Source organism: Bison bison, unplaced genomic scaffold (assembly GCF_000754665.1).
Source record: "Bison bison bison isolate TAMUID 2011002044 unplaced genomic scaffold, Bison_UMD1.0 scf7180017864518, whole genome shotgun sequence".
Classification (NCBI taxonomy): Eukaryota; Metazoa; Chordata; class Mammalia; order Artiodactyla; family Bovidae; genus Bison; species Bison bison.
In genome coordinates this window covers 15,141,044-15,167,657 of record NW_011495071.1, presented here as the reverse complement: position 1 = coordinate 15,167,657, position 26,614 = coordinate 15,141,044, and the positions used below count along the sequence as shown (strand labels likewise).

General features: G+C 37.2%; 1 protein-coding gene across 26 annotated transcripts in view; it reads right to left on the bottom strand.

Annotated features, from left to right (window-relative positions):
* Nucleotides 1-26,614, bottom strand: part of SOX6 (SRY (sex determining region Y)-box 6) — a 722,502-nt gene that overhangs the window by 210,159 nt on the left and 485,729 nt on the right. For all 26 annotated transcript variants that reach the window (XM_010830548.1, XM_010830549.1, XM_010830541.1 and 23 more), the window contains 2 exons: nt 17,406-17,578; nt 14,543-14,611 (listed from right to left, as the gene is read on the bottom strand). In XM_010830548.1, coding sequence (XP_010828850.1) covers nt 14,543-14,611; nt 17,406-17,578 — 242 coding nt within the window. The remainder of the gene's footprint in view (nt 1-14,542; nt 14,612-17,405; nt 17,579-26,614) is intronic.

Genomic DNA, 26,614 nt, shown 5'->3' with positions numbered 1-26,614 from the left:
ATGTTCTAACAGTCAAGTTGTAAGACTTGATTATCTATTTGGTGAACACAATCTATTGAGGTGATCACAAAGGATAGATATCTCCTCCTTTTCTGTTACCTGTATTTTTAAAGTAAAATAATAATAAAGTTAATTATAAAAGCAATGTATCCTTTTGCAACCTTTTTTAAAATGCCTATTTTTATGTAGCCAAGATTGTACTGTATTTAGATTATTATGTTCTAGGGTTTTTTCCGCCATCTAATGTTATGTTGAAAGCATTATCCTAAATCATTAAAAATTACTTGTCAGTATCATTATTAATAGTCTATAACAGCTGATCACATGAACATATCATAATAAATTTAATAATTTTCCTAATATTGAAAACAAGGGTCTTTCAATGTATATTTACATTTTTAAACTGATTTTCTTATACAAAAGCAATGTGTTAGAAAAAAAATTAAACTAATCTAAAACAATAAAATAGTTTATACTTCTGCTTCACAAGTCATTTGCCTTTGTAATCTTAATGACTTGAGGTATACTGTATATCACCAATCTGGCTTTCCATAGTCAAGGAATTGTTGAGAATGAAAGACACTGTATTTTATTGAGAATGAAAGATACTGTATTGATATGGGGCTGTGGACCTGCACGTAGGGCATGGAATGCACCTTAAAATGGAATCCATGAAAGGGCCCTGTCAGAGACCAGCGCATGTGACAGTACACAATAGAATGAAACCAGATAATCTTAACAGAAAACAGCTGTTGTGTGGAGGCCAATTTCAAAAGCACAACTTCATGTTCATTTGCCCGGGTGTCCACCTTTCCATTACACATAGTCCAGCCACAGGCTGGAAGTCCTCCAGGAGTAGACTGTATGTTTGCTCTATCACTGGTCTAACTGATCGTCTAAGACTATCCTCCAGCTAGAACCCAGTATTTCACTTTTGCATGCTCCTCTCCACTTTTCCAAAGACAAATATCAGGTCATCTAACAGTTTCTCCTCTTCATCTAATCTTCAAACACAAAATTTAGAAATTTGAGTCTGCATAAAGCATTGCAAAGAATTACACAGAATACAGTGGAGAGGAAACTTGGAACTAGGTTTTCTTTCCCTTGAACCTCTGTTATTCATCACTAAGGAAGGTAATAGCTTCCAACTCATGTGCGCTTTCTTCTTCTCCATCACCTTCTGCATCTAAGCTCATTCTTCTACCACTATAACCATGTTGATTCTTTCAAACTCCAGCTTCCAGATACTAAGCTGCTTATCTAGAAGCTATCATAACCAGACCACCTTACCTGTTTCCTGAGAAACCTGTGCATGGGTCAAGAAGCAACAGGTTGAATTGGACATGGATATACTGACTGGTTCAAGATTAGGGAAGGAGTAAGACAAGGCTGTATATTGTCACCCCGCTTATTTAAGTTCTATGCAGAGTAGATCATGTGAAATGTCAGGGTTGGTCACAAGCTGGAATCAAGATTGCTGGGAGAAATATCAATAACCTTAGATAGGCAGATGATACCACCCTTATGGCAGAAAGTGAAGAGAAACTAAACAGCCTCTTGATGAAAGTGAAAGAGGAGAGTAAAAAAGCTGGCTTAACACTCAACATTCAAAAAACAAAGATCATGGCATCTGGTTCCATCACTTTATGGCAAATAGGTGGAGAAACAATGGAAATAGTGACAGGCTTTATTTTCTTGGGTCCCCAAATCACTGCAGATGGTGACTGCAGCCATAAAATTAAAAGACGCTTGCTCCTTGGATAGAAAGCTATGACAAACCTAGATAGCATATTAACAAAAACAGACATGTCACTTTGCCAGTAAAGATCCTTATAGTCAAAGCTATTTTTTTTCTAGTAGTCATGTATGGATTTGCAAGTTGGACCATAAAGAAGGCTGAGCACTGAAGAGTTGATGCTTTAAAACTGTGGTTCTGGAGAAGACTCCAAGAGAGTTCCTTGGTTGCAAGGCAATCAAACTAGTCAATCCTAAAGAAAATCAACCCTGAATATTCATTGGAAAGACTGATGGTCAAGCTCCAATAGTTTAGCCACCTGATGTGAAGAGCTGACTCACTGGAAAAGACCCTGATGCTGGGAAAGACTGAAGACAAAAGGAGAAAGAGAAGGCAGAGGATGAGATAGTTAGATAGCATCACTGACTCAATGGACATAGTTTGAGCAAAATCCAGGAGATAGTGGAGGACAGAGGAACCTGGAATGCCGCAGTCTAAGGGGTTGTAGAGAGTCAGACACTACTGAGTGACTGAATAACAACATCATAATGTTCACAATTTTCAGTGAAATGCAAGTCTGGAGGAAGAAGAGACTGACAGCCACAGAGGGTGGGACAGGGTCCTTTAAAACAAACAAATACCTGAACCAGCAGCTAGAGATCCTTCTTTCCCAGAAGTCTCAGTCCTCTTATTGCCTTCTTAGATACCATTCAGTGACATTAATCCTAAAGTGCCCTGTATTTAACTATATATAAATTAACAAAAGACTTCTGCCAAATCCAGCTTTAAAAATGCCAAACTAAGACTTACATCTTTTATTAAATAACAATACAAAAGTTAACGCTTTTCTGTTTGGGAAACTGATTCTTGACATCATCACAACTTTTGAAAGGGAACAAAAGTTCTTAGGGAATCAAAAGTAAAATCAGTTTTCTTGGGGTTTTCCCCTCTTTTCCTGTTAATAATACAACTAAAGGATGAATAAGGAAGAGCCAACATTTGAGAGGCTGGGAAATGAATGATTTCCAGCATTGGAACAAGCATGGCCTGTTAGAGTTTTTTAAGACAGTATGTTCACCTCGTCAACATGTTCAAGCAGCAGAGTCAGCCTAGCTGAGAGCTCTTTCCAGCTGCACTAATCTCAGCCACTGTAGAAACTCATCTGTAGACACTTTAAGATAAAAATCTTCCACTGAAAAATATTTAACAAAAGTCATGACTATGACCTGACTGGGGATGAACTTTACTCTTTATTCTGATTTGTGAATTCCTTAACTTTCATTGTTTAATGCTACAACTTTAACATTTTCTTAATAGATTGGGTGGCAGCTAAAATGAATTCAGTGTCTCACACTGAGACATTACATCTTTTGCATCGTTTATTTTCTTTTGTTTTGAACATGTAAAAATATCTGACTCTAACATTAAAAACTTTGAGTGGGAGTTACCTTATGTGAATTAAAAATGGTTATGTCAGTATATCCTTTAAAATTTAAAAGATATTTCTCTGTGCTATATCAAGTGTCACACAGTATATCAATTTTTATTTCCCATCTCTCAAGTCTGGTATGCATACTGTTTAACTTCTTAAATTCTAAGTACAGACATAATTCACAAAAGCTGGGCAAATGCTTGACTTACAGGAGATGGCATACATAAGATTTATATGAACAACTTTATTTTAAACAAGCAGGACTTTCGCATTTTGTGCTGCTACATCACTAACTTCATCTGTGTATTAAGAAAAAAAAAGCTATAAAATAAATTGAAAAGGTTCATTTACTATCCCACAAGCACTACTGATCTAATAGAAAAGCCCATTTTAGTGTGAAAAGTAAGAATTTGACTCTAATTTCTAGAATAAAATGCCACATTCCTTTTTAGACACTCTCCAGGCAGTTCTACCTAATTCTTGGTCAACCATTTCTGAGTACCTGATAAACCTTAGTCTCTTCTTACTGACAATTAAAATAGTTCTCATTTGGCAGTCAGAGAAAATTGTTGTCCTTTCTTATGCTAGAGACTGCCCTGGTGATACTAATTGATTACAGTGCTTGCACATTGATTATCCTATATTCACATCACTTATTTGTGGGTTCTAAATATGCATATGTATGTAAATATAAACATGTTAAACATGTAGTCACAAAATATGTACATGTGTGTTTCACTGTTAGGGATTCTGAAATTATTCCTATAGCTCATACAACAATGATGATAGTGATAGATAAAATGCCTTGAGCACTTAGGAGAGTTTTTTTTAATGATCTCTAATCCCACAGCTACTGCTGCTACTGCTGCTGCTGCTAAGTCGCTTCAGTCATGTCCAACTCTGTGCGACTCCGTAGATGGCAGCCCACCAGGCTCCCCTGTCCCTGGGATTCTCCAGGCAAGAACACTGGAGTGGGTTGCCATTTCCTTCTCCAATGCATGAAAGTGAAAAGTGAAAGTGAAGTCACTCAGTCGTGTCCAACTCTTAGTGACCCCATGGACTGCAGCCTACCAGGCTCCTCCATCCATGGGATTCTCCAGGCAAGAGTACTGGAGTGGGGTGCCATTGCCTTCTCCATTTGTTATAGCTAGTAAGTAGCAAAACATGTTACAGAACTAATAAGTAGTAGAACTGGAATTTAAATCTTGATTTATTTGTCCCTGATACTCGTGCTGGTTCTAGATTACATACACTCTCAAACAATGCATTTTATTCTTTCTACCTTCTATTATATGTAGAAATTCAGCTTAAAAGTACACTCAGATTCATACATTCCTCATATATATCAAATTAGCCAATTTCACAGAAAAAATAATTTTAAACCACTGTCACTCACTGCTCACTTTCAACACTGCAGAAGATTGCTATAAAAACAAGTACTAACATTAAATGTGACTGAGCCTCAGCATAGAGACCTATCACTTTTAAGCCCCTAGAAAGTATTGGGTCAGCCAAAAATGCATTTGGATCTGTAGAATTTTTTTGCCAACTCAAAAATTGTACCATTAACTAAGACATTTATATTTAAATACCAAAAGAATTGGCAAGGGTGGGATGATTTGGGAGAATGGCATTGAAACATGTATAATATTATATGTGAAACGAATTGCCAGTCCAGGTTCGATGCACGATACAGGATGCTCGGGGCTGGTGCACTGGGATGACCCAGAGGGATGGTATGGGGAGGGAGGTGGGAGAGGGGTTCAGGATGGGGAACACGTGTACACCCTGGCAGATTCATATTGATGTATGGCAAAACCAATACAATATTGTAAAGTAATTAGCCTCCAATTAAAATAAATAAATTTATATTAAATATATATGAATAAAAAAAGGAAAAAAAAGAAGCTAACACAACACTGTAGCTCAGTTAAACTCCAAATAAATCAATTTTTAAAATTAAAAAAAAAAAAAAAGAATTGGGCTTCCCAGGTGGCACTAGTGGTAAAGAAGTGAAGTGAAGTGAAGTGAAAGTTGCTCAGTCGTCCATGGCCTATACAGTCCACAGAATTCTCCAGGCCAGAATACTGGAGTGGGTAGCCTTTCCCTTCTCCAGGGCATCTTCCCAACCCATGGATCGAACCCAGGTCTCCCACATTGCAGACGGATTCTTTACCAGCTGAGCCACAAACCTGCCTGCTAATGCAAGAGACTTAAGAGATTTGGGTTTGATCCTTGGGTCGGGAAGATCCCCTGGAGGAGGGCATGGCAACCCACTCCAGTGTTCTTGCCTGGAGAATCCCATGGACAGAGAAGCCTGGCGGGCTACAGTCCATAGCACTGCACAGAGTTGGACATGACTGAAGCAACTTAGCATGCACACACCAAAAGAATCACTCAGCCATAAGTATATTTCATACCATGTTACAAAAAGATTCCAATTTTGTTCTTTTTATCTCTTTCTTTGTGAGGAGGCAGCCAGAGTTGTACTAGTTCTGAGATATAAACTGATTCTAATGGCCAATCTTCTTCTTCCTCTTTTTTTTTTTTTTTTTTTTCTATTTAAGGATAAAGAGACTGTAATGAGATTTTAGATGTTAGGTATTATTATCCACATTTTACAAACTGGGAAACTCAAATGCACTAAGATTTTCATATCACAAAAAAGGCAAATTGAGATACAACCTGGAATGATGGAAATAGCGCTAGTCTAGAAGTCAAAGACAGCTGGCTTCCACTCATGACTCTGACAACATGTAGCCTTTTAAGCCTGGACGAGTTGTCTATGCCTCAGCTCCCTTGTATACAGTAAAGGATTTGCACTAGAGAAAGAGTGCCAAAGAAATTTCAAAGAAAAACAGAAGTGGGAACTTAACATATATTTGGGAACTTTTTATTTTACCAACTAAAATTACTGGAAAAAAAAGAAATGAAGCACACCCTATCTATTATCACCTGTGCTTCATAAAAGGAAAGGGCATTTTAATTCCAAAAAAAAGTAGAAAAAAAACCATAAACTTAGGGTTATTTTTCTGTATAGCTTAACAGTAAACTCACTCTATTGTTGTACAATAGGAATAGGTGCCCACCCTACCCCTGATCAGTGAGTGAGAGCCATGGGGACCACTAGAGCATGTGTCCAAGTTTAACATTCTGTGAAAGCAGAAGAATGGAAGCCAGACATCTGACATCTCTCAGGGTAGTGCTCCGGCAATATTGTCTTAAAATTCCATCATTAAAGAACTGTCTTTATAACCTTTGCCATATCCAAGTACCCAATTATTACTTACTTACAGTTTTATTTAAATTGACTTCTTTTTTTTGCTTAAATACATTTCAAAAGCACTACCTCAAATAGAAAACCAATAGGAAATTCAATAGAAAATCACTTGTCATAAGTAAATGATAATGTAACAATAAAAATAAAAGTTTTACTTTAATTCTAAGCACTATTGTCCCCCAAAGCTCCAAGACTTAAGATGATCTCTCTCGCCTACAAAGAGAGAGATTAGCACAACCTGAAAAGGGCTTAAAGTGTACTAACACTAAACTGAGCCCTCAATGTAATCAGGGAGATCAAGGGAAAAAGAGAAAAGAGCTGTTTTTTCCCTGGGGAACTGATTCAATGTTATGTAATGTCATATGCTGGCACCACCTGGATCATCCGCCCACTGGGCTCCATACCCTCCTGCTCCTTAAGAGGTAATGCACTCTCGCACTCTTCTTTAATCCCAAAGAAGCAGAGGCTTTGGCTTCCTTGAATTTTCCCTGATTTGAGAAGGAGCTGGGAGTAAAGTCTGAGAGATAAGCAGAAGTAGATAAGATACAAAAGGGAGAGTCTAAAGAGAGTTCAGGAAACTGAAGAATAGTGTGCATGGAAAGCATTGAGATTCACCATCAGGCTCTGGTCAGCTGAATGATATCTTTGCCATAAGAAAATAGGTAGCAAGCTGATTAATAATTCTATATAGCAGCTAAAAGAATCTGGTTCAGTATAACCTCTTTTTATTTCTAGATCCACTCCAACTTTAACCATCTAGCATGATTAACTCACGCAAAGTTTCTAATCCACAGTAAGAATTTATACTTTTATCTAAGGCCATTGCTATTCATGAATTATAGCAGCTTTACCTATTCTTTATAATTCAGAAACTTCATTATTAAAATGTTAGAAGCGGGCTATAGAGCATCTATCATTACTTAAAAAGTTAATTCGATTACATAAAAGAAATAATTAGATTTGCATTTTTATCTTGGATTTAAACTTTCAAAGATCACAGCAGCCTGCCCATGGGCAATTAAAAACAGCATACAGCAGAGAAATGGAGAGAGGGTCTGTTTTTCCTGGCTAATTCACGATTGAAGATAGAATTACAAAATATTTTAAGGGTTTGCTGAAAATGGGGGCTAATCCTAGACTTCTAAGCTTTGTTTAGAACTCTCATTTCATTGCGAGAGTATCAGATACACATACAATGCTAATAGAAGTATCGAGTTACTTGCAATGGGTTTATTTAGTCCTGTTCAGAGGCTGTTGAAAGGAGATCCCTTACCTGATCAATAACACCCAAAAAAGGACTATTTGCTAGAGCCAAAACAGGAGCAGTGTAATTGCTTTTTGTTTACCAATGCTAAATACAATTAACAAAGAGATACAACATATACAACATAAAACAGAGGAACTACGTGAGATTGCAGGGTTCCTCACTTTCCTCAGTCTTCCTGCCGTCTGTTCAGCCAATTCCAAAAGACAATAAATGCAAGGTCCAGCTCTTAAAATTAGAGGTCAATTAGATACTAAATGATGAAGCATATCTTCAAATATATATCTATTATTATTATCCTGGCAAAAAATTAATTAACCAGGTCATGCAGGCCATGAAGGCTAATGTACAAAGTAATTATTTCTGATCTTTAGACAACTACTTCACATAAAAAGGTAGTCCTTATTCTGCTCAGCAGATACCTGAAATGCCTGTAGTTAATCATATTGAAGGAAACAAGAGGCAAGGTTTATCTCTTTAAAAGGTGAGAGTACATCTCAAGTTATTCTGTTTAATGGTTTAAGAACAACCACCTCTCTACTCATAATATTAATACGTCTACTGGTTATGTAGGAAGAAAGGAGAACACAATTTAATGGCACTCCACCACATGACAAAGACACAGACGCACAAAATATGCAAACAGCACAGATGAGTATATTATAATCAAAATAGAAAACACTACATATGAAAAATACTCACATACTCCTAAAGAATAGAGTGACGCTTCAGTGGAGAGACAAACACTTGGTTGTGTAAATAAGCAGCATGTATAATCAGAGAGTTTAAAAGAGAAGTTTTCAGATAACAGAAAGTATCTGCAAAGCAGCAGCAATGGCATTAGTTCAGGCCTTCCACGGACTGAGTTCATCATCTAATTCATGTATTAAATGGTGACAGAAAGACAATGAATATTGTATATTAATCAGGCTAAGTTGCTTCAGTCATGTCTGAAACATGTCTGGAAACGCTTCAGTTATTTCCTTCTACAGGGGATCTTCTCAACCCAGGGATCAAATCTGTGTCTTTTATCTCTCCTGCATTGGCAAGCAGATTCTTTACTACCAGCACTGCCTGGGAAGCCCATATATTAATCATAATGATTAACAAATAACCACAGATTTCAAGTTTCACAATTTTACCCCCAATGGTATTTATGTATTAGTTAGCTGAATCATTGGCTCTGGCCCAGGAAGCCAAATGCCAAATAAAATCTCAACCAACCAGTCCCTTCTTAAGAGACCACTGCTGACAGGTCAGTGATGTGAGGAGAGGACACTGTCTATACAGTGCACAACACAGCCACTTGAATTAACTCTAAAACTGAGGTCTAAAGAGACATGAATATATGGATCACACCGTTCAGGTCTGAAAAAAGAAAGTGTCTCATAGAGATATTTTAATAAAGTGAATTCTCTTGCAAAGATTAAGTTCTAGCAACAAAATGCTGTCATTAAATATGTTTCTACTGACATTCTATCAAAACCAAAAAATATGATATGTCCATGAAGAATATCTTCTCTAGATTGCAAAACCATGACATGGTCAAATGAGGTTAGATGAATAAATACATGGATGGATCAAGAAATCAAGAGTTATAAAATATTTTCTAGTTTGCGTAGATTAGACTTACGTTTAATGACTGATTAAAATGTTGTAAATATGTGCTGATATATCCAATGGATTCAAAGTGAATTTTGTTTACTAGTCAATATAATTCATAAATAAAATGCTTCAAAAGACTGACTAAGCTACTATGGTGCAATGTGGGAGACAAGGAGAAAGAAATTACTGAAGCAGTTATTTGGTCTTTGGAATTACAGCAAGAGCAATATTCCCAAATTCAAGGATTCATATTCCATGATCTATTAGTTTTGCTTTCCACAAACTTGATAAAAACTGTGCTATTTCTGTCCATGCTAAGTTGCTTCAGTCATGTCCAACTCTTTGCAACCCTATGGACTATAGCCTGCCAGGCTCCTCTGTCCATAGGATTCTCCAGGCAAGAATACTGGAGTGGGTTGCCATGCTCTCCTCCAGGGGATCTTCCCTGCCCAACGATCAAACCTACGTCTCGTGTCTCCTGCACTGGCAGGTGAGTTCTTTACTACTAACACACCTGAAAAGCCCCATTTCTGTCCCAGAAGTATCAAAAATATCTAACTTTTTGGGCTTCATATCCAGGGAATTATCCAGGAGAAATATCAATAACCTCAGATACGCAGATGACACCACCCTTGTGGCAGAAAGTGAAGAACTAAAGAGCCTCTTGATGAAAGTGAAAGAGAGTGAAAAAGTTGGCTTAAAGCTCAACATTCAGAAAACTAAGATCATGGCATCCAGTCCTATCACTTCATGACAAATAGATGGGGAAACAGTGGAAACAGTGTCAGACTTCATTTTTTTGGGCTCCAGAATCACTGCAGATGGTGACTGCAGCCATGAAATTAAAAGGCGCTTACTCCTTGGAAGGAAGGTTATGGCCAACCTAGACAGCATATTCAAAAGCAGAGACATTACTTTGCCAACAAGGTCCGTCTAGTCAAGGTTATGGTTTTTCCAGTGGTCATATATGGATGTGAGAGTTGGACTATAAAGAAAGCTGAGTGCCAAAGAATTGATGTTTTTGAACTGTGGTGTTGGAGAAGACTCTTGAGAGTCCCTTGGACTGCAAGGAGATCCAACCAGTCCATCCTAAAGGAGATCAGTCCTGGGTGTTCATTAGAAGGACTCATGTTGAAACTGAAACTCCAATATTTTGGCCACCTGATGCAAAGAGCTGACTCAATTGAAAAGACCCTGATACTGGGAAAGATTGAGGGCAGGAGGAGAAGGGTATAACAGAGGATGAGATGGTTGGATGGCATCACCGACTCGACGGACGTGAGTTTGAGTGAACTCTGGGAGTTGGTGATGGACAGGGAGGCCTGGCGTGCTATGGTTCATGGGGTTGCAGAGAGTTGGACATGACTGAACAACTGATCTGATCTGATCTTATCCAGGAAATTACTGTGTAACAGATTAGAGGAATCACCATTTTCCTCAAAGCACAAACAGAGGGATTGGAATTCACTAAGCAAACAGCCTCCTAAAAGATCTGTTGATATTAAAGAATTTTAAAAATAATTAAAGTTATTAACCTGATTTTTTAAATGGTAAAAATTGACTCATCAAAAGTATAAAAACACTAGTTCATAAAATCATTCATTTTACAATTTCAGCATGGCTTAAAGACCATGCATGTGTGCTAAGTCACTTCAGTCGTGTCTGACTCTGTGTGACCCTATGGACTCTAGTCTGCCAGGCTCCTTTGTTCATGAAATTCTCCAGGCAAGAATACTGAAGCGGGCTGCCATGCCCTCCTCCAGGGGATCTTCCCGACCCATGAATGAAAACCGTGTCTCCTGGGTCTCCTGCATTGGCAGGCGGGTACTTTACCACTAGTGCCACCTGGGAAGTCCACATAATCTTAATAGTACATCTCTTTAAAAATTCAGTTATAATTCACCAAGATGAAATTACATTAAAATTATATTCAAGGAAAAAATACATAAATGAAATAATTTCTAACTACATATACAGAATATGTTTTGAATGACTGCAAATAAAAAAAAAAGCTCAAGGACTTTTTATAATACTATCTTAATCCTGCCTTTTCCTATCGCTAATGAAGAATTCTGCCTTTCAATGTGTGCAAATCATTCAGGTTTTCATTTGTTTCCATTATTGTAGACCCAGACGAGTTTGTGTGTGGTTGTTATAATAGGTTAGACACTTTCCTTTCTTTTTATTACAGCTTGCAAATTCCAAAGCAACAAGCACTAATTCAGAAGTCAGCATTCTGAACTAGAAGTAAAGAACAATCTTGAACGTAATCACCTGATACTTAGGATCTATGGCCAATTGCCAAGGCTTAATCTTGCTGACCCTGTTAGGAAATAAGTTCTAGAATACAAGATTTTAAAAGAAGGGAAAAGGTCAAACTTGGGATCTCAAATTGTCACTGTATTCATTCAGTTTTAGAAGAGAAGTTAGGTTTTGTATTTATCTTATTTTAATCTCTGTTTTGTTTTTAAAAGAGAGAATGTTTCTTCATGATAGAAAAATGTTTGAAGCATTCCTTAAATCTCATATTTTGCTCAAATTAAAATGAGTCCAACAAAAGTCTCTCTCTTAAGTTTGATCATGCTTATGGCTGGCCAAAAACCTTATGTGAAAATACAGTTAACCCATTTTCCTTCCAAAAAAATAACTAAAATTCTGAATATCAAATACGTGCTTTGTGTAAGAGATGAATATGTTTTGTGTAAGGAGTAAATGTTTTTCAGTATTTGAAAAATTCTTTGAATGGTCGTGTACTCGATTAGATAAACACTGACAAGATATGCAGTGAAGCAGTAGCTCAGGAGAGATTAAACTGTAATACAGATTATTGCCTCCTCTTTTTTTTTTAAATAAAATATGAATTCTTGTTACAAAGAATCCCATATTTCTAAAATTAATGTAACTATTTTGAATCTGTCTATGATTTTTATAGTTTATACTGCTGAGATCAAGGCCTGATAGGCTTCAATTTTTTAAAATTTAAACAATGAGAAATATGTATAAAATTTAAAGCAATTGAACTTCTATTAAAACACTAGAAAAACCAATTTTCTTGTCTTCTCAAATTGAACATTCTGACAAATAATATTTGAAGATTGTGTTCTAGTTTCCTGAAAAAGATTTCAACTCATACAGTTGTTATGACTATAAAATCATATGTAATCAATAAATGCCTATAATATTTCACAAAGATACCCTGAACTAATTTTGTTGCTATTCATCTGAGATCCTCAGTACCACAGGCACACATCAGTTAAGACATCAGTTAATGCAAACAACTTTGGACTAAGAAGTGAAATATATTCAAAACAAATAATGAAGTAGGTAATAAAGAGGTAGTAAAAACATTAATAATAAGTAACTGATATGAAACTCCAGTACTTTGGCCACCTCATGCGAAGAGTTGACTCATTGGAAAAGACTCTGATGCTGGGAGGGATTGGAGGCAGGAGGAGAAGGGAATGACAGAGGATGAGATGGCTGGATGGCATCACTGACTCAATGGACGTGAGTTTCAGTGAACTCCGGGAGTTGGTGATGGACAGGGAGGCCTGGTGTGCTGCAATTCATGGGGTCGCAAAGAGTCGGACACGACTGAGCGACTGATCTGATCTGATATGAAAACATCTCAGGGAATTTCTCCCATTTCTGCTTTACAAATAGGAGAAACAGAGAGTACTCTAAACAATCAGGTTATTTAACACCTACCAAGTTCTTAGAGAGGGATCTAGAGAAAAATGTAGGAAGCCACAGGCTGCAAATCTTGACCTTAGCAGTGGGAGACACACTGGAGCAAGGGAACACCTGGACAGTTATTTAATTAAGGATCTCAGCATGAGTCATAAGATATCAGGATGAAAAAATCATTCTAAGATTTAATTATAAAAGCTGACTGTCCAAAATGCCAGAGACATACTATCTATTATGTTTGGATTCATTATTTTGAATCATATAGACTTGAGTATGGAATACAGAATCAGAAGTAATTAAAACTAATTAAACTAATTAAAACTAATTAAAACAACAACAAACACTAGTTAAAACTTCCCAGTAAAGATGGACAAAGTGCCAAATTAGGTTACAAATACTTCTTCAGACACCAAATAAGTGTTTTAAATGCAGTGACTACTGCCCAGAACACTAAGTGTGACTACACAATGAAGCAAAGATCTAAATCATTGACTTTCATTGGTAAGGTGAAATAAGTTATAACTTTATGTAAATGATTTTTAAAAACATAGGAAGGTGTAATACTAATCCCAAGGAAAGGACTAATATAATTCAGAATATAGTGCCCCAACTAGGCTGAATAATATATCCCAGTATAGAAAATATCTACAACAACCAAGAGAAACCCAGAGGCTGTGATGGGTACAGGTAACTCTGGGATCAGTATGCCTGAGGTTTAATCACCAGACAACCAGTTGCTTTCTCTAAGGCTGTTTAGAAGTCACACACTCACCTATGCGCATATCCAAAAATGGAGATCACTTCCCTTATCTATGTCAAATAGCTGTTAGTTGAATTAACTGTCAAATATCTAACGGAATAACAGAAACCAGAATTCTTTCTCAGGCCATTGTAATTATGATCTCTGTATTGTGTTACCCTGCCACACACACACACACAAAAAAGGAATAAAGAAAAAGAAATTTCTAAACTGTGTTACAATTACTCAAGAACAAGATTTTCTTCCTTTCTAGACTATAAGCTTCTTGAAGACAATTACTAATCTTTATATTCCTTTCAGCACCTAGCAGAAATGCAGTTAATATCTAAAAAGAACAAATTAATTATCACCAACCTTTTCTTAGATCATAAGATTCTTCTCATAGTTGGCCCAATCAGACATCCTAACAAGCAAATAAACTTAAGCTTCTACCCATGATACTATCAGACGGTAAAATACAGAGCAAGTAATTTTGTGGCAATAAAACTAGCACGAGTATGCCACCTTGGAAACCATTATGTTTTCACTAGGTTGTATTAGTCAAATGGCAGATGGTAAAAAAGGTAAGGTTTATCCTGCTTATGCATCACATCAGAAAAGAATGCTTAGGCTTCCACCAAGTCAATATTTCCTACATCCACTTATACAACTGTATACAACATCCTTGAATAAAAGCCCTATTGGTGCTGTTTATAGAGAAGGGTGCATTTGCAGCATTTTAAATTCCATTTTCAAGGAGGAAAGTATCTAAGTATGAGAGTAATAAATACACAGACCTGGATCTGTTGTTGCAGGAGATTAATTTTGTGCTGCTGTTGCAGAAGTTGCTGCTGTTGTCTTGCAATCTATCAGAAATAAAATTTCATTAAGTTAAAATGAAATGCTTACACCTTTGCCATTACCTGAGGTACATCTCCTGGTATTACAAGAAAGTTTTACTGTACTTCTAATACGAAAGAATTCCCATAAAATGAGAGAGGCAGAATCAGAAAGTTGGAGAGAAGGGAAATATTTCAAACAGGTGCCATCTCTCTGCTTACCCCTAGATCTTGACCTGTACATGAAAACTACCCACCTTGTATTACATTTGTGAGCAGTTCATCTATATCTGCACTGGTCATCTGGAAAGAATGGGAGTTTCAAAATCTTATCCTTGGAGAATAAAGACAGGAAAACTCTGGCTACATGTTTCTGAGGAGCTTAATTTGGATTTAAAAATTAAAATACATAAGCAAAGACATGAAAGAACTTTCTATTACTTATAATATGGCCTACTTTGGTGAGACCTTTTCTACTGTAAAGATTTTTAGAACTGATAATGCTTACAAATATTGTCAAGGGAATGTCAAAAGAAAAAAAAAACAGCAAAAAGCAAAAACTTTTATCTTTTTTTTGCTGATGTAATGTGTAACATACAAAGCATTTTTTTTAAACAAACAAAATTTCATATTTATTCACATCTTTTTTTACTGTAATGTGTTAGTTTTATAGTACAGGATGCACATATAGTTTTGTATTCCCTTGCTTCATCCAACAAATTCAACAACTTAACATGTCATCTGGTCTATAAAAAAAAACATTAACTACTTAATGCAAGCCCCATTGAAGACTGAATCTTCCCCTCAGGAGAGCAAAGAACTTCTTTAGGATAATAGTGTTTACTATAAAACATGAGTTAGGTGTCAGGCTGCTTATTACCTCAAAATCTGAGCTGCTGGAGCTTGAAACCCATGGGAATGCCCCTTAGTGAGAACACACTCACTGCCAACCTAGGAAGCCAGAGAAAAAAATGCCCAGAAAGCTCTTAGGACAACTTGGTTTCATGATGCCTATAGGCAAGAGTTATTTCTTCCCTATTTCTTCTATTTCCAAAACATTCTAAAATGGACAGTGTTGGAAATGAGTGTGAATTGCCCCTCGGCTGTATACTTTCTGAGTCTTTTTGATATTTTAGCCTAGAGTAGAGGGAAATACCCAAATTACATTCCTTTCAGCAGAAGATGACAAATAGCAGTCTGCCCCCAAATATGGCTTAATGGTTTCTGGTGGTGACTGGTTCATACTAGAAGTCATGATAAAGCTGCCCCTAACATAGGCTGCAGTTTCAGAAATGGGACCACTCCTCCCCAAAGCTTTATAAGCAAAATGGAAATAGTATTTAATCAGGTTGAAAAGGCTCACTCTGCTTACCACCATTCAAATCAGAAATGGACAACTCTGCAACTCTAGGTGTACATGCTGGATCTCTGAATATTTATTTCCTCTTAGCAATCCAGTGAAACACCTCTAGACATCTAATATTGATGGTCCCTCCTAAATGATAAAGTGCTGCATAGAAACGCATCCAAAACACCACAGTGCAATTACTATCATCCACTCTAGATGTATGGGTTTGACACAGTGAAGTATGGCACATAAGCACCGTGTGGCTCAAATTCTGAATTTTATTTGCCAATCGGTTGAGCTACATGCTCGCTTCATTGAGCATGACAACCTAGTTTTAAGTGTCATTTAATTTTCATTTTGAAATATAATTACAAAGTGTTCACTGTAAGATATCACTCGTCTGCAAATGTGTCAAGATTAATTTGTGCTAGCTTATTCACAAGTGTCAATAGTTAATTACTGTGTCATCTCTGGATGGCTAAATGACATTCTAACTTCTGATTTTTTACAGTGTTCCTTTATGTTATTTTCCATTAGGGGCTGAGTCCATATTCCTACATGTGGGCAAATATTCAAGCATATAAAATACCAGACGTCACAACTCATTAAAATCAACAGAGCATATATTGCTCTATATACCCCTATAAAATACAGTTAACTGAAAAGATAATTCCAGTAATAATGTCAGATTCCTAAAAACTGCACATTAATTTGGATCTGTCTGATCTAAAGCATCAGGGACTACTCTATAGGATCCTTGTTGTTAGATTAATGTACTCTTATGAGACAGGAAAAACATTTGGGAAAGTGATTTATTTTTTAAAAGATACACACTTAAACTTTGCTATTTTTCTTCCTTCTCACTTCTAAATCAATGAAGTCAAATTCTTCCAGGAGCCATGTGTTAATTTGTTTTTAATGATTTACCTATGCTAAAAGAGAGTGACCATATAATTTATCAGCCTAGCCAGGACAACTTTCACAGGTGGAAGAGAGGAGTATTAATAATTACTCTGGAAAACAGACATTAATCAGAGCTATCCTGGAAAAACTGAGACATGTAGTCACCCTAGCTTGAACCAGTACGTTGAAAGATTCTCAAAGTTTTTCTAGGCCAGGATCTTCTTTTACTGGATGAGAAAAGAAGTCCAGAGAGAAGCAATTTACTCATGGTTAAGCTACACTGGGGATATATGTGATACCTACATGAACAAGTATCCCTGAGTAATTAATCAAATGCAAATATTCTGGAAAATGTTATCATTTCAGTTATGACCCGTTGCTATTATGCCTTTCTTTGTCCTCCACATATCCCCTCAGTATTCTCAACGACCCTGGATTTCCAGAAGGCTTCTTTCTTTCCTTGTCTTTTTTTTAGGAAGGCTTATGACAAATAAACCAATCAATGTGATTACTCTCTGAGCTTGGCACATTCCACGTCTCCAGTTCATCAGCTCCTATTGCAGGGCTCACCTGTTCTTGCTGTTGGCGAGCAAGGTCCATTTGCTGCCGTTGTTTCTCAATTTGTGAGGCTGCCAGTTTTTTCTGTTCATCATGCGCTGCCAGGAGCTGCTCCCGTAAACTGATCAGCTGGGTAATCATGGTAGAGAGCTGCCGTTCTTTTTCTGCCAGACTCTCAGGTGTACCTAAAATGGAAGTGAAAAGATATCTCACAAGTTTGAGAAAATTCTGAATGAATTAGGGAAGTGAGTGGGTAGGCAGATTTAGAAAGGGACTACTCTAAGACACAAATATCTGGGACAATAACTGGAGGTCACTGTAAGTGCAAGAACTCTACGGAGAGCAATGGAATGAGCACTAGAGTTAGTCATTGCCCTGCCAACAAAAAGGACTGTTGCCAATAAAATACTCACTCTTCCCTCTTGTTCTTTAAAACAAAACAAAACAGAACAAACTACTCTGTTCTCTCCCTTTCACCACATTCCCCTTCCCTCTCCACCCAAATCTATCTTGTCAAGCTAGGAAACGTATGCTATTTAGTACCAAAGATTAGAAACTATAGGTTGTATTAATATTCTATAATCACCTCTACCCTCAATGACTAACAGAGAATTTAAGACATAGTAGGTACTTAATCAATGTTATTTCAGTACTTTTCTGATCACTGCCCGCATAAAATTTTTCTATCGTGCAAAGATCTATGTCTGAAGCTTAGAAGTCCGAGGTGTCTCTTGGCTATGGGACCAGGGACAGAAAGAGGAAAAAAATAAATAAATAAAACTGTCTTGCTTCAGGTGACAATGAAATTGATTTCTTTTTTCTCCTGTGAGGGGATCAAGCTAAAGTCCACAGGTTCATCCTTAAAGGCAAAAATATTGCTTGGGGGGCTCACTCACCCCTTTGTCATTTGTCATTCTTCAAAGGGAAAAAACACATTCAAGGTTGAAAAGGTTGAAAAGGTTATGATGTCACTGCACACTTACGGTTTGTACTAATGGTGCTGAACAGTCTATTTATGGGCAAATTACACAGCTCTCCTAAGTAAAGGGTACAGAATCCTTTTGTGACTTGAAATTAGAGCATTTTACTGTAGCATAAGATGAGAATTTCAACCCACTGTATGTGAGCACACAGGTTTCATTATGAAGAAATGATCTATGCTTTGAAAGCTTTTCAGAAAGATGCCACCAGCTGTCAAAAGAGATAAAGATTGCCAGTTTTTGTTTGTGTGGAAGAGGAGACTTCCAATCTCCTTATGAAATTCCCCTCATTCCTGCTAAGAAAGCGCCAGGACAGTCTGAGAAACTGAACATATTTTAATTAGGAAAGGACCTATTTTTTGAGTGGGCCCATGGGAAAAGGGAGCCTTCAAAGGATGTTGGCTAGCCTTTACTAATATATGATTCTCACAAGGTAAGACCTGATATCAGTTGAGAAGCTACAATATTTAGGATTACTTTGGTATTAGTGCCAATTCATGTCCTTAAAAATAAATAAGTAAACACATAACTAAATAAACTGTCAATGTCCCATAATCCTTAAAGATTCGTTGAGCTGAAAGGTGACCTAAAATAAAAATTAAAAGAAAAATAAGATAGTGAAATGATATTAGAAAAAGTACGTCACTGATATGGAAACAAATTCTGCATCTCAAGGATTGTAACCAGTTGTTCTTTCTAGCTACTGAGAGTGGTTGTTTTAAATGAGTTTTTATTTCAGCAATAGGAATTTAAGCCTGGTGAAAGAAAGAACTTCTTGATCCAGAAATATTAAAATACAAAATCAGGTTCCTAGAGGGGAATCATAAAATCTCTTCCAAAGTAAAACAAGCTCAACTAATATAGATGTTAATGATATATAGGAATGAGGAGATATAAAACAAGTATGAAATTTTACTTACTCATTTCATTAAACTTTAATTAAAGAATATTTCCTGAATCTCAGGTACTATATCAAGAACCAAGGATACAGATACCACAGCAAGAAAAAGCAGACAGAGTTTCCTACTCTCACCCTCATCAAGCAATCACATATGTAAGTGTAGACTACAACTACATAAGAATTATAAACAGGACAGATACTTGCTGGGAGGTTTAACCAAGTTTGGGAGGACCAAGACTCAGGAAGGTATGCCTGAAAAAGTATCAGTAATAAGTTAACAGAAACATGAAGAATTAACTAGTCAGAGTTGGAGGGTGGTCAAGAAGCTTTTCAGTAGGAGAAAACAACATAGACAAAGGCCCTGTGAGGTGCCAGGTGGTGGTGGAGAGTGTCAGTGTGTGTTCCAGAAATCAAAACAAGGTAGTTAAACTTAGGCAAAAACAAACAAAAAAACAAAGGAGAGTAGAATACTAAATGAGGCTTCTGCCGCTGCTGCTGCTGCTGCTGCTGCTGCTGCTGCTGCTGTTAAGTCGCTTGAGTTGTGTCCGACTCTGTGCGACCCCATAGACGGCAGCCCACCAGGCTCCACCGTCCCTGGGATTCTCCAGGCAAGAACACTGGAGTGGATTGCCATTTCCTTCTCCAAGGCATGAAAGTGAAAAGTGAAAGTGAAGTCGCTCAGTCGTGCCTGATTCTTAGCAACCCCATGGACTGCAGCCTACCAGGCTCCTCCATCCATAGGATTTTTCCAGGCAAGAGTATTGGAGTGGGGTGCCATTGCTTTCTCCAAAATGAGGCTAGAGAGGTAGGAAAAGGTCACACCATTCAGCTCCTTACAGACCGTGCTGGATGAACTTCATGTTTATTCTAAGGAAATTTTAAAATCACTAAAATACTTTAAACAAGAGATGATGTGGGCATTCTGGCTATAGTGTGGAGAATAGTTTGGAAGTTATTAGAACAGATAAATGGGATATATGCAAATTTTATCATATATTTTTTGTATGTAACAACATTCTGAATTAACAACATTCTGATTTACCTGTAATTTTATAGTTATACCTACATCTTGATGAAGGTGAAAGAGGAGAGTGAAAAAGTTGGCTTAAAGCTCAACATTCAGAAAACGAAGATCATGGCATCTGGTCCCATCACTTCATGGCAAATAGATGGGAAACAGTGGCTGACTTTATTTTTCTGGGTTCCAAAATCACTGTAGATGGTGATTGCAGCCATGAAATTAAAAGATGCTTACTCCTTGGAAGGAAAGTTATGACCAACCTAGACAGCACATTGAAAAGCAGAGACATTACTTTGCCAACAAAGGTCCATCTAGTCAAGGCTATGATTTTTCTAGTGGTCATGTATGGATGTGAGAGTTGGACTATAAAGAAAGCTGAGTGCTGAAGAACTGATGTTTTTGAACTGTGGTGTTGGAGAAGACTCTTGAGAGTCCCTTGGACTGCAAGGAGTTCCAACCAGTCAATCCTAAAGGAAACCAGTCCTGAATATTCATTGGAAGGACTGATGCTGAAGCTGAAATTCCGATACTTTGGCCACCTGATGCGAAGATCTGACTCATTTGAAAAGACCCTGATTCTGGGAAAGATTGAGGGCAGAAGGAGAAGGGGACAACCGAGGATGAGATGGTTGGATGGCATCACTGACTCAATGGACATGGCTTTGGGTGAACTCCAGGTATTGGTGATGGACAGGGAGGCCTGGTGTGTTGCGGTTCATGGGGTCGCAAAGAGTCAGACACGACTGAATGACTGAACTGAACTGAACATATATGAGATGAGTTAAGAGAACACTTACTGGACAGTGGTAAAGTTACTGTGCCATAATTCTTTGTTAATAAAGAAGAGCGTTCACAGGAAGTTTGGGGCAAGGACCAATATAAGAGTTGGATCTGGCAGTTAGATTCCCCAGTAAAGACTGGAAAATTTTCTCTTCTCTCCTAGGTTAAACTACATCTTTTCAAAAACCTTTAATATATTTCTCTTTCTTCCCTGCATAGGAAACAGAAAAGCTGAAGATAACATATAAGTGGCTTCTTAACCTCTTCTGTTCAAGGTGAAGCTAACAGGTCCATAAATAAATAGATGCTTCCAAAACTAACAGACATGTATACCTGAATTAATAGAGAAACACCATTTAACTGAATCTTTTTACAAATCAGCATGCTACTCAAGTTGTTTAATTGTAAAAATTCAACGATATCTAAATAAGTCTTTCATTGACCTTAAAAAAGATACATGTTTAAGAAGAAAACAAGCCATGATCGGTATGTTTAAATCGAAAAGTTAGGTGCACATATAAGGCTATTGTTATTTTATCCCTAAATTTGAGAAGCACGTATATCTTTTGAATAGGTGTGAGTGGCATGACAAATGCAGTTTGAATGAAATATAGTAGTATAACAAATCTAAAATCGCTCCTGAAATGGGAAATATACGTGTGGATATATATGTACATACACACACATTTTAGCCTATACATTTAGACAATATAAGCTCTTATATAATGTAAACTGATTTCTAGTTTTGTGGCTCAGTAGTAAAAGAATCCACCTGCCAATGCAGGAGGAACAGGAGCTGCCAATTTGATCTCTAGGTCAGAAAGATCCCCTGGAGAAGGAAATGGCAACCCACTCCAGTATTCTCGCCTGGAGCATTCCATGGACAGAGGAGCCTGACAGGCTACAGTCCATGGGGTTGAAAAGAGTTGGACATGACTGAGTGGCAGGACACACACACACACACACACACACACACACAGGACTACACATACATATGCGTGTAGTCATTTTTCTGTTCTATACCCATTGTATTTGTTCATATGTAGTGGTTTAAACTCAAGTATTTAAAATCTGTGGTGCTGGATTTTTGTTTTAATTAACAGCAAATTTGTATGCAGCTATAATAAAAATAATATCAAGTCTAAATCACACTGACTAATCAACCTGCAAACACAAGTTACTTCACCTCAAAACTACTAGTTTAATTGAACGTGAAACTTTGCCATAGCAAAGAACTAACAACTGCCAGAGTTGTTTAAAAGTAGACAATTTAATAAGACGTACTGGGGCGACCTAACTACATATTAAGGAAGGCAGATGACCCTATAGAATGCTCTTAGAAGGTGGCCTAACTCTATGTAGGAGATCTTGTCTTAAATTACATTTTGAGGTTTGATCAAATCAACTTAGAAAAAAAGTAGATCAGATCCTGAGGATCTGCCCAGGCCAGCAGAGGTCATCAGTAGCTGCCTATATCATCTGTTTCTCATCTCTAGGCTATCTCAAATGATTCATAAAACCACTGCCAGAAAATATCTCTCCTTCATAAAAACAGAAGTAGTTTCATAAACTGAAAAAAGGAACCAACAAAAAAAGCTTCCGTACACAGCTTCTTTACAAGTTAGGGCGTCTGCTTTTATCCACCATCACACACAGAGTGCGCCTGACACTCTCTGCTGTAAACTGTATTCTCCAACTGGAAAGACAATGCAATAGGGTTTTTTGTTGTGTGTGTGTGTGTGTGTGTGTTTTTCATGGGGTCGTCTCTATCCCCAAACCACATCTGTCTTGAGTTTCTCTCAGATTAGTCAGGTGGATCAGTGCTCCCCAGGGCCTGCTCCAGCTGAAGTATTTTAATTTGACTAAACACCTGATTTATTTTATCTCTCCGATGAGAAAGGCAGTTTGTCTTAATAGAGCCTGTCAGCCCACAGCCCCATTCACAGCAATTTACAGGCAGCCAGGGACGCTGAAGAGAAGAGTGCCGTGATTCTGTATTTTATCCTCCTCCAGAAAGCACCTAAAAGCAGCTATTCACTGCTACTGCATGTGGCATTTCAGAACTGAATTAGCTTTTTATTCAAGTAACTACACTTGTTGTGAATAGCTTATCTGTAAAATTGCTACATTCACTACTGATTTTATTAACCTTTGGCTCTATCACAAAATGGTCTTCAGTTAGGAAAGACCTTTAAAATTGACACATTTTTTTCTTAGGGGCCTCTATTCCAGTGACTTCAGATTTACTGAGTTTGATCCATTGAATTCTTTACCAGTTGTACTTAAAATTTTGAGTCTCAATAGGAAGTCAATAGTGTGTAAATAAGGAAACACTTTTCAAAATGTAAATACAGCAGCAATTTCCCTCATCAAAAGTTTTCAAATACCATCTTTCACCATAACAGTTTCAAAATCAGCCCTCTATCCTTTTTTGGTCATAATCAGAAGAAGCTGGGAAAAAATTAACTGAAATAGACTATTTATTTTAAACTTTACAAAGTATAACTACCTGTCCCGAGGTACAAAGCCAATAGAGAAATTCAAAACAGATGAGAATTTAGGTAAAATAATAAGACAATTAGGACAAATCCTTTCTTGATATAGAATAAAAAATTAAAAATCAAGTTTGAAATTTTTTTTTAAAACATCAGCTCCTAAAAGTTAGTATCACAATCTGCTAGTTAATTTTGCCCATGTGAAATATACATAATTACAATCAGTGGTGCTAGAAATAAGACTGGGCATTGGGAAGTCCCTAAAGATTCCACATCTGGATATGGGAGGCACCTTGCAGATAGCACTTTAATAAATGGATGTGCCTCACCTCTTTTACAACATTCCCCTATCTAGGACTTTTAAAGTATAAAAATCTTAAACAGGTCACTCTCTTAATATCTGTCCTCTGAAAGCGGATCACTGCTGTATGGTGATGACTAAGTTTTTTCTAATGAGAAAACCCTGAAACAAGCACAACAGTGGAAAGAGAGACAGAGAAAATTAGGAATGTGAGGGGGGATTGGTAGAAAAAGAAATAGAGAAGGCGGAAGGGGAGAAACTAAGAGGGAAGTAGAGAGAGAGGGAAAGAGAACAAGCAAGAGCAGCTAAATTAAGTTTTGTGAATTTCTTTGCATGTTTTTTATTTCTTCATATTTACAAAATGAGAGGTAGTAGTGTTAAACACAATGTTTACCAAGTCAAATAAAACTAATATTAACAAATTAGTTTGGCATTATCTAGAAATGTGTCCTAGCAAATTTAAAATAAGACTTCTACCTAACCATTCTTCTTTATTGGATCACATACTACTTTAGTTAATAGGACTAAAGAACAAAATTACAAGAAGTCTGGGTATGAACAGTGTGTTTGGAATGATGGGGAGAGGTGGCAGTAACACTAGAGTGGAATTCTGATAGATATATACTTTTCCACATCAATCCTGGAAAGGATTAAAGAATTTAATCACAGAGCTCAGTCAACAATCCAGAAAGATTTTAAATTAAGTTGAAAAGAAATGCTCTTGAGAATCAATTCCCTGGTTAGTTCTAATTTTTTTTTAATGGACATTGTTTGAGAAGAAAGACAAAATACAATGCTAGTCATAAAAGAAGGCTGCATTTGATCTTTTCTGCCCACAGGTAACCTGGTTAAACTGCGACGTCTCAAACTGCAGCCTCCTCACACATCAGATGGGCTGTGATCTCTACTTCACAAGCTCAGTCCACCATTTAGCACTGGCCTTTTTCATACAGCGTTCTTTTAAATGTCACAAAATAGAACGGCAGAAAGTCAACAAAAATAAATAGGGTAAGCTGAAGAAAATAACAATCCGTCAGAAGGTCCCCTGATAAAAGTTACTTTGTGGTGACTGCCCGAGAAAGGAACCCCTGTCCCAGTATACTAGCAGCTAATTTGAGTTCTGAATCCAACAGCAGTTTTAAAAGCTTTCCACTCTAAAGGGCCCCAGTGCATCATAAAGATAAAGGATTTCAGTACAAAACCACCACAAAGACCTCTATTATCTTATCAGTCTTTGGTTACAACAGCTGAACCAATATGACTAAATTCTGAATGACTTTTTTCAAAAGAGTAAAATACTGGAATTTCTTTGTTTTCTCATCAGTCAGCTATTGTCATTGCTCCCATATGCTACGATCCACTACTTAGTAAATAAAAAGTTTCATAAATGCAGCGATTGTGCTCTTAGGAATCACTTAGGGACCACTACACAGGAAGTGTGGCTCATGGATCGAGGTACAGGCTGGGTTTTTTTCTTACCCAGTGTATGAGAATTTTCTTCTTAAAATGAAAACACTCACTTAAAATGTCATTAAAATTTTACTGTGTATGAGCAAGAGAAGGACACCCAGCAACTCCTAAATTAAGTTCAACTCTCCTGTCTATTCCAGGCACACTCACCTCTCCTTCAGTTTCCTCTCTCTCTAGCTGCAAAAGGAAGTCTATTCCTGGATCAACTGAGTTCTATTCATGTCGCAGATCCCAAAAGAGTAAGAACAATCCATGGAATTCTGCCATTTAGGCTCCTAACCTCACAGCTGGGTCTTTAGCCCATTGTGCTTTATTAGCTCATCCTTTCGGGGTCCGGAAATGAAGGTATCCTGAAATATCTCTCCTTCAGCATGATATGCTCTCATCACATTACTGTTCTCTGTGGGTAATAATTGGTCAATGGCTACATCTTCACAATTCACATATTAAAAGAGTAATTTCTGATCTTTCATAAATGCAAAATTCTTTGGTCCTTTGGGGGAAAAAGTAAAAAAAAAAAAAAATTAATATTGCCAACAACCATTATAGGATTGGCTCTTTTTCCAGAAGCTCCATCAGAATTAGAGGAAAGGAAAAGAAGGATTAAGAAAAATAAACCAAGGTATTTAACAAAGTATTGTCTTAAAAGATTTTATGTGATAGCTAATTTAATCATCATTCTAAGTGTTGCAGGGGCTTCCTTGGTGGTTCAGATGTAAAAGAATCTGCCTGCAAAGCAGATTTGATTCCCTGGGTCAGGAAGATCCCCTGGAGAAAAGAATGGCTACTCACTCCAGTATTCTTGCCTGGGAAAATTCCACGGGCAGAGGAGCCTAGTGGTCCATGGGGTCACAACTCTGAGTGACTTCTGAGTGACTAACATGTTGCATTACTTTTCATTTCACAGATGAAAAACTAACTATTAAAAGTAAAGAAACTTGACCAATTCATACCATTTGATCAGATTTGAATTCCGGTCTTCTGATTCTTAATCCAAGGAAGTCTGGAGCCTAAGGGAAAGCTAGCTATTATATCTTTCCTTGTCGCAAATTTAAAATATATTATAGGAAATTTCTAAAAGTTAGGAGCAATGCCCTAAGGGATCTAAAATTTTAATACCACATAAGGCTTCAAAAGTAAATGTTGTGGCCAGTTAGCTCAGTTGGTTAGAGTATGGTGCTAATAACACCAAGGTCGTGGGTTTGATGCCCTTATGGGCCAGAATAACTTTTTGGGCTTCCCTGGTGGCTCTGACGGTAAATAATCTGCCTGC